The sequence below is a fragment of the Danio rerio genome, chromosome 16 (assembly GCF_052040795.2).
Source record: "Danio rerio strain M-AB ecotype USA chromosome 16, GRCz13ab, whole genome shotgun sequence".
NCBI lineage: Eukaryota > Metazoa > Chordata > Actinopteri > Cypriniformes > Danionidae > Danio > Danio rerio.
Genome location: NC_141036.1, coordinates 50,027,549 through 50,040,000, shown reverse-complemented (window position 1 = coordinate 50,040,000; position 12,452 = coordinate 50,027,549). Strand labels below are relative to the sequence as shown.

Here is a 12,452-nt window from a genome sequence, read left to right as displayed (position 1 = left end):
TTGTACATTCCCTTTTTTTTTTGTATTTTTCTATTCACTTGCTTATGCAAAACCCAGTGATCCATGTTATTCTGTCATTTTATGCTTCAGCTAAAGCAACAAAATCTGACCTTTTGCTTACTAGGTCAATGACACTGATTTGCTGACATTTCATTAGTGAACTTGACATTTAAAATATTAATTTTGCCTTATATACATTTTTTGTTTTAAATGATCTACGCTTACACTCTTAATAAAGGGTTATTTATTGACATTGATGGGAACATAGAGTAGCTCCTCCCTTAAAAAAGAAAAACAGCCAATAGCATTTAATTTTAATACCAGATCTGCAAATTAGAATAGGAAAAATAGTTTTAAAACAATTAAAAACTACTTTTTTATAGCTGAAATAAAACAAATAAGACTTCCTCCAGAAGAAAAAATATTATAGGAGATACTGTGAAAATTTCCTTGCTCTGTTCAACATCGTTTAAACGAAATAAACAGACTATTGTTTCATAATATAAATTGTTTAATCATAGTGTTACAAAATACATTCACTGTTGCTTGATGTTATTGTTTAGATGAACAATTAATCTTAGTTAATTCACTGGAAAAAGTTTGTTTTGGTAAACCCTCATGGCGGCACTTTTTTGTTGACGTCATTTTGACCACGATATTCTTAACCACGCCCCTCTTACTGTAGTAATAATAATAATAATAATAATAAATAGCTGCAAGCAGCAATTAAGGGGCCAAGCACTTTTGACCAAAAGATGGCGCTGCTCCAGAAGTTTTTAAGGACTTTCAGGGCATGGGGTTTAAGACGCATACCATGTTTTGTAATGATATGTGAATGTGTTGGTAAAATATAGCATTTTTGGCCAAAAATCGAAATGGGCGACGCCCAAAATGGCTGACCTGTGAAAATCAGACATCATTCGACTCGACATGCTCTGCCGGATGTAATGAGACCAATTTTACGAGTTTCAGACGAAAGGTTGAGACGTTAAAAGCCAAAAAGCAAGTTTTTTGTATCTCCGGACCACTAGGGGGCAGTGCGCCGAAACTCCGCATATAACCTCAGACCCTAGTTGTCATAACACACACCAAGTTTGGTGTAAATCTGTGAATGCGTTACGGAGATATCGTCTCAAGTCCATTTTCGCAAGTCCTACGTTAAATTTGATCGCAAGTTAAACAAAAACGGTTGGTCAAATCAACTTGAATTCCATAACTTTTGGTTGGCATGGTCTGTAGATCATGTGATTCAATTTTGGTGAAAATCGGAGAAACGGCCTAGGACGAGTTCGATCAAATATGTTTTTCGAAAAATTTAAAATAGCGCGAAAAAATTCATGACGGAAAATGACGTCATAGGGTGCATTTGAATCGGACTGAGCTAAGGAATTAGGGGGAAAAGAATTTTGATTGTAGCCTATTCGGTTCAAAAGTTATGATGATAAACGTACATGAAAGTTTGGACAAGTGGTGGCGCTAGAGAGTTTGATTTTGAGACTTCAGATTTGGTCTGATTAATGTTAATACTGTCCTCTATCATTGTGCCAAATTATATAACTTTCCCGCATACGCCTATATGGGCTGCCATATAAATCTGGCGGAAGAAACAGAAGAAGAAGGAAGAATAATAATAATAGGAACGCTAACGGATCCAATAGGTGCCTACGCACCTGCGGTGCTTGGCCCCTAATAATAATAAAGCATTTTACATATGATGTGCTTTTCTTAAAATCAAAGTGATATAAGATATACAATAACAAATAAAAATGCAGGGAATTACAAGCTTGCATAAAATCCCAGTAAGAAGCCAAAAGTCATAACGCAACAATAAGTAACTTACAAATTGCGTAAAAATGACAATGAGAATCACTAAATGCTTTGCTAAAGAGATGTGTCTTAAGAAGCTTCTTAAAGCAATCCAAAGAAACTGCATTGCTGATAATTGTGGATAATGCATTCCATAATTTAGGGGCACAGTAAAAAGCCCTACCTCCCGTGATTTTTAGTCTACAGCATGGCTGATACAAAGTGAGTCCACATGCAGAATGAAGACAGCGAGTAGGTGTAAAAAAAGTCACCAGATCACTAATGTAATCTGGAGCCAACCTGCTTTGTAGGTTAAAACCAGAGTCTTAAAATCAATATGTGACTGAACAGTGAGCCAATGAAGTCGAAAAGACTGGAATAATGTGATGGCATAAAGATGTACAAGTCAAAAGTACTGTAACATCCCGACAGAACAACAAGGGAATGATCTGCAAAAGTAAAGCCCTGCCCGCCATTTAATATTCCATTTCAGTTGGAAATACATCAGTATACTTAAATGAAAGTCTTGTCAACTACTAGTTCACACATATTTTAAAATGTAAGAAATATTCCTTTGCATGTGGTCAATACATAAACTAACAATTGATTAAATTTACAGTAAAAGTACTAAAAGGTGATTAGTTACTGTAAAAAGTGAGTAGTTCTGTTGTAACTTTAAACTGTTAAGGTTTTTATAACTATGCGCATATTTGCTTAATTTTAAGACAATGGGTTTACTCATTTTTTTAAGCCAATTCAACTTATGGCTTTACAGGGTTCATACGATCATGTAATTTTTCCAGGCATTTTCCAGGCCTAGAAAAGTTTTGGAAAAACAGAAAAACCCACAAAGTTTGGGAAAAAAAAGCATTGGAAAACAGGTATCTGTATACTTGAATATAGACTAGTTGTCTTTACTTTTCTGTCCTTGGCCAGTCACATACTCTCACATTATTAGTGTGGTGTTAGCATTATCTAAATCAATTTTACATAAAAATTCATATAAATTGGGTGTCACGGTGGCGCAATGGGTAGCACAATCGCCTTACAGCAAGAAGGTCACTGGTTCGAGCCTCTGCTGGGTCAGTTGGCATGGAGTTTGCATGTTCTCCTCTTTGCAGTGTATGTGTGTCAATAAGTGTGTATTGATGTTTCCCAGTGATATGTTGCAGCTGGAAGGGCATCCGCTGCGTAAAACATGCTGGATAAGTTGGCGGTGCATTCAGCTGTGGCGACCCCAGACTAATAAAAGGACTAGCCGAAAAGAAAATGAATATATGAATGAATTAATCTAAATCGAAACTAAATTGTTGCGTGTTTTACGATATCGGTAATAAATTTTAACATGCATTGTTTTTTAGCACGCTTATGTAGACATTGCATGAAACATTAGGTCATGAAAATTTACTTAAGTCTTGGAAAAGTCATGGAGTTTTAGTAGTTAAAAAATTCATATGAACCTTGGCTTTAAAAACAACAGGTTTTCTTGATTTAATTCAACTAGATGCTTTTAAAAAATAATAGATTTACTCTCATTTAGAAAAGTCAAATAATCGCTTCAAATACAAAGACTTTACTAACTTACAGTGAATCATAATGTTTATCATTATTAGGATATGAGATTTGTGTCATTTTGTCATGTCTAAATGTATTAAAATCTAGAATTTCTCTTTATTATTATTTCAATGCTGAACACTCTTGAAAAAAGTGACAGGTATAATTAAAAAGGGGTTTTAACTGATATACTATAGAATAATACTAAATTATTTTTAGTGAATTTCTTCAAAGAAATATTTTTACATATTGGGAGGAACATTTCTATGATTTTTAGGAACCCTTTTTCCACTGTAAAGAGTTTGATTGTGGATTATAAAGCTTCCATGTAGGCCTGCACAACAGCTATTTAGGGAAAAAAAAACTGACACTGCAATATTTACATTTTCTGTGACATACTGTACAGTATATTGAGATATTCAATCTAAACCGCTCTATTTAGAAAGAATTCATTATTTAATAATGACTCAGGAGATTCTGCAGGGGAGTGCATCTGCATTCTGTATATTTTAATAAACAAATGACAAGCAATGATAAAAGAAAAAGGCAAAGATGATATGAAATTAAAATCACTTCATGGTTTTCTTGAGATTATAACAGTATTCAAGTACAGAAAGTGAATAATCAGATGGAAAATAACACTGAATAATCTTAAACAATTAAATGCAATTACAATTTATTAACGCTACAAATTTTATAATTCCTTGCACCTGAATGTTTTAAACTCATTTGCAATTTAAAAAAACATTGTCATAGGCCTTAAAGTCCCAGTGTAATCAAAATATATACAGTTGAAGTCAGAATTATAAGCCCCCCCCTGAAATATTAGCTCCCCTGTTTGTTTTTTTTTCCCAATTTCTGTTTAACAAAGAGAAGATATTTTCAACACATTTCTGAACATAATAGTTTTAAAACTCATTTCTAATAACTGATTTATTTTATCTTTGCCATGATGACAGTAAATAATATTTGACTAGATATTTTTAAGACTCTTCTATACAGCTTAAAGTGACATTCAAAGGCTTAACTAGGTTAATTAGGTTAACTAGGCAGGTTAGGGTAATTAGGCAAGTTATTGTATAATGATGGTTTGTTCTGTAGACTATTGAAAACACAAATAGCTTAAAGGGGCTAATAATTTTGACCTTAAAATGTTTTTAAAAAAAATTAAAACTGCTTTTATTCTAGCCGAAATAATACAAATAAAACTTTCACCAGAAGAAAAAATATTATCATACATACTCTGAAAATTTCCTTGCTCTGTTAAACATAATCTGTGGAATATTTTAAAAAGAAAAAACAATTCAAAGGGGGTTTAATAATTCAGTATGTTAGTCTTAAGATTATCTATAAACTGGTGTGCTCAAAAACAATGACAACATTTGCATTTAAAAGATATAAACATCCTAAGCTTGCAGCTTGTCACTTTCGCCTAAATGGATCAACAATTATTTTGACATCCCCTCACTTCAGTTTCTCATCAAATCTTCTGACCAATCAAATGTTGACATATCTCACCCCTTCACAAACACCTCACATTTGCTTTGCATTTAAAGTGCTTGAGCTTAAGGTCAAAATTATTACCCCCTTATTATTTTTTTATTTAAAATGTTTTGTTACACAATGAATTTCCTAGTTACCCTATGAACACCATTTAAATGTTACTTTAAGCTGAATACTAGCATCCTTAAAAATATCTAGTCAAATAATTTTTACTGTCATCATGGCAAAGGTAAAATAAATCAGTTATTAGAGTTATCAAAATTATTTTATTAGAAATCTGCTCTCTGTTAAACAGAAATTGGGGGAAAAAATGTTCAGGAGGACAAATAATGGTTCCACTTTATATTAAGTGTCCTTAACTACTATGTACTTACATCAAAAAATAAATACAAAGTACTTACTGTGTTTATAATGTATTTGAGAACACTTGTGGTGCTTTTGAGTTGGGATAGAGGTTGGGTTATGAACAGGTTTGGTGGCATAGGTAGGTTTAAGGGTGGGTTAAGGTGTAAGGGATGGTCAACAGTGTATTTACAAATGTAATTACAAAAGTTAATTACAGATGTAATTACATACATGTATTTAATCAAGCATAAGTACACAATAAATACATGTATTTACACAATTAGTACATTGTAACAAACTATTAATTCCTGTGTAAGTACATTTTAGCTAAGGCCACAATATAAAGTGGGACCCAAATAATTCTGACTTCAACTGCATATCGTTATACTGCAAAGACCTACAGTATATAGACCCCACACTATCCTATTTGACACTGAGAAGTTAATTTGACTGTCGCAGTGCTCTGAATTGTTTACCATCTCCGTATATATAAGCTGCCGGAGCTGGGGCTTCATGGCAGGCAGTCGCTATCAGAGAGAACAATTACTGCTTCATCCGCTCTGACTATCAGCCCTGATCATCTGCACTGATTCACATGACAGTTAAATAAATATGTAAAGGTGCTGTGCTGGAGATCCGGCAGATTCTTACAAGCTCTCTGAGGAAAACTCCAGCGCCAGAGGAGATGAGCGTGATTGTGTGAACGCACGCTAAATTAATCTCTCTCTTATCGCTCCATCTTCAAGCTGATAAATGTGTTACGAGTGTGCCATTTTGTGCGCCATTGTTTGGATGGGGGAAAAATGCCACCGGGTTAGATGATATCTTTTAATATACATCTGAAAAAGAGATGATTATTTGCTGTAATTAATTTAGATTGTTTTTTTTTATTTCAGCTCCAGTGAAAAGAAGGAAGACGTTCATATGGTTGAGAGTAGGTAGATGAGATTTTTCATTTTTCAGTGAACTGTATATGCTAAAACTGTTAAAATAAAACTTTAGGTCATTAATAAAAACTAACAACTAACAAAAGCAAAAGTTAACTGAAGGAAATACAAAAATAAAGCTATTAAAGATGACAGAAAAACTAATAAAAGTATAAAATGTAAATTTTAAATTTAAATAAAAATTATATTAAATGTGTTTAATTTTAGCAAGTTACCAAGGAGCTATAAATTTTTTCTAAATCAAAGTAAGACTAAAATAAAATTTAAAAAGCATAGAAACATAAATCTATGAGCAATATCACACAATAGCAGTGCGATGTGGCTGTATATCGGCACTAGTGGCAGGCGTGCATTGGCACGAGGCCAAGTACCTTAGTGCCCCCACTATTGACATTATACAGTAATGCAACGAGTGTGATATTGCGTTTGAATAGTTCGACTGCAAAATCGTGTGTATAAAAAAGAAGAGTCTCAAAAACCCTTTTGTAAGAGAAACTACTTTCTTCTGCGACTCATACACATCTGCAGTTGATGTCAGAACAGCAGAAACCGTTGCTACTTCACCAACGTCACTTTAGAGCTAGTGTTTGAATGATTCTCTAGCACAGGGGTTCTCAAACTGTGGTATGTGGGCTTCCTTCTAGTGGTAATCGGAGGAATCAAATATGTCATATGTACATGCTACAAATATTTAAAAATGTATTAAAATTATTTATATATGAATATGATGACATATAGCCTGGATTGATGAGGTCCAGGCAACATTTCCAGGTCTTCTTTAAATTTAAGTACATTAGTTTTTTTTTGTGTGTGTACTTTTTAGGAACAGTAACCTATCATTTTTTAACTTTTAAAAGCACATTTTAATTTAAATGTTGTCGTTTTAGTATTTTATACATATAAGCACAGTACAGTGTTAATGTTTAAACTATTTATACTGTTTACAGTTGCTGACAATAATACATATTCGATTTTAGGAATTTTAATTTTAGGGGGGCTCAGCTCCTTATAAGGAAAAAAAAAAAATAAAAAAAAAAAAAAAATATATATATATATATATATATATATATATATATATATATATATATATATATATATATATATATATATATATATATATAAAGCCTAATATTACATTTATAAGTAATCATTTAACAATAATACACTTAAAAATGTTTGTTTAATATGGTAGGGCTGTATACTAGTATTCCACTGTATTACATAGCTAGGCACAGCCATTTGAGCTCTGAATAAGCCAAATAGGCTCAACCATCCTGTTTAATGTCGTAAAAACCACTTTCTATATTCAAGTGCAATTTTTTGTTTCCATGTATTAAACAAATAAACTGCCACTTTTCTAATTAAATGGCATGTATATAAATACACATTTTTAAACTTCTATTTTAATCTGTTTCACAATCTGAATGATAATAATAGCTAAGAAGTATTTTTTTTACTACTAGACCACACTTGATGTTTCTATCTCTGTCAGTGACTCATTGACAGTTAAAACGAGTACACTCTCTAACTGGTTCTGTCACTGTGTTTAAGCCTTTCTGTGCAAGACTGTATGGTGTAGTTACTGCCACACGAACTGTAAAAGGTTTAATATTGGTAGTTCATTTTGAATAAAAATAGGGAAATGATATTTAAGAGTTAAATTTTTCACTGGAGGAAACAGCTGTGCTGATGAGGTGAACACAGAGAAAACCCGACTGCTTCTCATGACATTGGGATACAGGTGATACAAGATTATCTATATTTAAGAACTGCAAATAAGCAGATATTATAACAATTTATTGATAAACACACCTCGTTCTCTCGCCGTCCACAGCTGTGGTTTCTGATCAAATGAAAAACAAAAGACGGGGTGGAGCCGAATTCTGCTGCCGTTTTCTTATCAAATTTATAGTGGACTGAGGCAATAATTTAGTGTACAGTTTTTGAGCTAATCACAAAAGTTTTAGGGGGGCTGAGTAGAAATATAGGGGGGCTACAGCCCCCTTTAAATAGGCCTAGCAGCGCCCATGATAATAGGAATTAATCTGAATCATTTTTAACTGTAGAGCTGTAGCTGCTTTACTGGGCCTACTTTGCTACTGTATTTCAATATTGCTCATAATTGTGGTACTTAGAGACAATTTTTCTGAGCTGGTCCTTGATTAAAAAAAAAAAAAGTTTGAGAACCTATATTGTATTTTTAACAAGGTAACTAATCCTAAAAATGAACAAAACTTGTTAAAATATTGTTTTTTTATCAGTCTTTTTTAACTAAAAATACAATCGTTCACAATAGCTCATTGATATTAATAGATAATTTTGGTATTCTGCAATGCATTACACAAAAAATGACAGTAACTATTAAATCCTTCTACATTTACATTTACATTTAGTCATTTAGCAGACGCTTTTATCCAAAGCGACTTACAAATGCAAATGCAACAGAAGCAATTTTCACAACTAAGAGCAACAATGAATAAGTGCTATAGGCAAGTTTCAGGTCTGTAAAGTCTAAGAAGGGAAGTATTAGTAGTATTAGTATTTTTTTTTTTTTTTTTTGGTACAGTTAGTGTGATATTCAGAGGCAATTGCAGATTAGGAAGTGTAAGTGTAGTGTAGTGTAGGAAGTGTAATTCTAACTATTGTGTAATTCTAACTATTATAGAAGTGTAATTCTAACTATTATATATATCTTATCCCATGTTCATCCAAAAATGAGCATCACCTCGCACCTCGCATTTTATCTGGGATAAACTTCCCCTAATGCATTATTCAGTCATTCATTTTCCTTCCTTACGGTCAGTTTAGTTTATTCAATTCACCTATAGCACATGTCTTTGCGCTCCAAACCTACGTCAACATGGGAAGAACATGCAAACGGCACCATACCGCCAAAATGCATTATTTTTGGTTGAATAATTCTAATAATATTATTACAAACTAAGCTTGGAGTCAGAGGTTTCTCTATGAAGTGTCATGCAGCTTGCAGACATGTCTAGTAAGCTGTAATAAATACTTTGGTCTGTCGCCTGCTCCCCATTTCCCAGCATGCTTTGAAACGTGTAAGACCCTTCTCAATCAGTTTTCAGCCCATGCGTTGATATTGGCAGTGCTTTGGCGACATAATAAGAGAGCGAGACAGTCATGGGAGGGATCAGCTTCTTCTCTTTTTTTCCCGCCCAAATAAATGCAAGGGAAACAAAGCATCATCGCTATATTTAACCAAATCTGCAGCTTTACTGCGACAAGCACATGATAATGATATCCTCTTAACAAGCGCCGCCACTGAATGACAGCCAATGGTGCTGAAGCAGCCAGAGAAAGATGGAGAAGAAAACAGAGTCAGCCATAGAGAAACACAAACAGATTTACTGCAGTCTACTAATACGGACTATTAATCCCTGCTGGATGGAGTCATTGTGATGTTTGTACAGTTATTTACAGTTTAGTCAGATGTGACTCTTAGGGCTCTATTTTAACGATCTAGGCACAAAGTCTAAAGCTCATGGCACAAAAGCATTAAGGGCGTGTCTGAATCTGAATGGGTTTTGAGCATAATGTGCATTAAAAGAACCAGAGGCCCACATTCCTTTTAAGAGTCAGTTGTGTCAGGCCATGGCTCATTTGCTATTTACATGGCGGACTTTGTAAGTGGCGAGAAAACAGTTAAACAGACCATCTACAGCGCGGGGATAAAGAACGAGCCTCCACCATTCGTCCTCTTTACTTATACTATTTACTTTACTCCTTTACTTTTGTGGATAAGGAAACTGTGTTTTATGCACTTCGCTGAAGACATCTATTAGCCTACATATTTAACGTCGGTTACATATCGGCTACATATTTAGCCTACGGTTTAACGTCTCATCCGAAAGATGGATATGGTAATAATAATGCAGTGTTATTAAATTTTACTTCTAAAATGTTTTTAGAAGTACACAACAACAACAACAACAATACTAATAATAATAATAATAATAATAATAATAATAATAATATTAACATTATTATTATCATTTATACTGTAACGAGGAGACTGACACGTAGGGATCCATTATGCAGTATTTATTAATCACAACTTCACTCAAACACACAATATGCACCTGGGTGCACACACACATCCACAGTAGTAGTAATGGTTTCAAGAATGACGGTGAACAGACACAGAGTGAGTTACCAGGCATGAGTAGAGAGCAGTAGGCGTGAATCAGAGTCCGTGTATCAGGCTTGGGTCAAAGACAGGCAGCGAGAATCAGAGTCCGTGTATCAGGCGTGGGTCGTGGGCAGGCAGAAGGCAAAGCAAAGTAAGAGACAGGCTTGAGTCGTACACAAGAGATCAGGCTGGATATAACGCTCAGTAATGCTGGCCGGGGCTGAACAAGACTTCGCACTGACTGAGTGTTTGAGTGCGGCTTATATGAGGTACGTGGGTCATTAACAAGATTCAGATCAGGTGTATGCGCAATCAGTGTAGATGGATGATGTAATGCTAAAAGTCCGGCGATGGCGGCCTCTGCTGGCCAGCGAGGGGAATGACCGGGACCGAGTCGGTGACATATAATAATAATAACCATATTAACATTATTATTATCATTTATAATAATGCATATTATTATTATTATTATTATTAGTAGTAGTAGTACTGTAGTAGTATATTAGCATTTGTGTTGTTGTGTACGCTGTAAAAAAGTAAAATCTATTTTATAACATTGCCTTTTTTATTGAACTTAATAAATTGTACATTTTTTAGGATTAAAATGCAGTTGAGGAAAAAAGAATACACTACGTGACAAAAGTCTTGTCATCAATCTAAGTTGTAAGAGCAACAAATAATAACTTGACTTCTAGTAGATCATTTGGAAAAGTGGCAGAAGGTAGATTTTTCAGATAAATCATCTGTTGAACTGCATCCCAATCATCACAAATCCTCCAAAAGAGCCACTGGAACCCGCATGAACGCAATATTCTCATAGATATCAGTCAAGTTTGGTGAAGGAAAATCATGGTTTGAGGTTCCATTCAGTATGGGGGAGTGCGAGAGATCTGCAGAGGGGATGGCAACATGAACAGCTTGAGGTATCAAGACATTTGTGCTGCCCATTACATTACAAACCCCAGGAGAGGGCAAACTCTTCAGCAGGATAGCGCTCCTTCTCATGCTTCAGCCTCCACATCAAAGTTCCTAAAAGCAAAGATGGTGAGGGTGCTCCAGGATTAACCAGCCCAGTCACCAGACATGAACATTATTAAGCTCATCTGGTGTAAGATGAAGAAGGAGGCATTGAAGATGAATCCAAATAATCTTAATGAACTCTGGAAGTCCTGCAAGAACGCTTTCTTTGACAGAGAAACTTTATTAATAATTTACTAGAGCAGGTACGCGGGCTTCCTTCTAGTGGTACATGGAGGAATGAAATATGTCATGTACATGCTAAATACATTGCAGAGTTGTAGCTGCTTTACTGGGCCTACTACACAACTGAATTTCAATACTGCTCATTTTGGTGGTACTTGGAGAGAGAATTTTTTTCTGAGGTGGTACTTGATGAAAAAAGTTTGAGTACCACTGTACTAGAGTGATTGCAGAGATGTATGGAGGCAGTCCTCCAAGCTCGTGGGAGTCAAACACAATATTAATTCTTTTTCCACTGCAGCATGATTTTATATACTATACTTTACATTACTTCTGTTAAGTGAAATTACTAAAACAATCAAGACATGATCATATTTCATTTTGGTTAAATAAGTGTAATTTAGAGGCCTTTGACTTTAATATAAGCCACTTCAGATACCAAATGATCAACTAAAAGTCATTATTTTTTAAACTTGCTAAGGCGACTAAGACTTTTGTCGTGTATTGTATATACATAACTTTTGTAAAGGTTCTTTATTAAGCCAAACTATTGCAAAATATTGTAACTGTGTTATTTTTCATGTAAGGAGCATGCTTTCTTTGACATTTAAGGTGTTAAATGTGTTGTAATATTTTATAATAAGGACGCTTAAAATTGATCAAAGTGACAGCAAAGATATTTATAAAATTGTACAAAACAAATTTTATTTCAAATAAATGCTGTTATTTTGAATAATCCAGAAATCCTATAATCATATTCTACACAAAAGTTATAAAAATAAAAACAGTTACTTTTAATAATGAAAATGAAAAGAAATATTTATAGAGTAGCAAACCAACATATTAAAATGATTCCTGAACAATCATGTGCCACTGAATAATAGAGTAAGAATACTGAAAATTCAGCATACAATCAAAGTAATTAATAATATATTAAACTCTAC

At 34.0% G+C, this 12,452-nt stretch overlaps 1 protein-coding gene across 3 annotated transcripts in view; it reads left to right on the top strand.

The window, feature by feature from the left end:
- The window catches only part of LOC147833480 (uncharacterized), a 138,363-nt gene that overhangs the window by 19,412 nt on the left and 106,499 nt on the right, over positions 1-12,452 (top strand). For all 3 annotated transcript variants that reach the window (XM_087288277.1, XM_087288276.1, XM_087288278.1), the window contains exon 4: positions 6,105-6,142. In XM_087288277.1, coding sequence (XP_087144403.1) covers positions 6,105-6,142 — 38 coding nt within the window. The remainder of the gene's footprint in view (positions 1-6,104; positions 6,143-12,452) is intronic.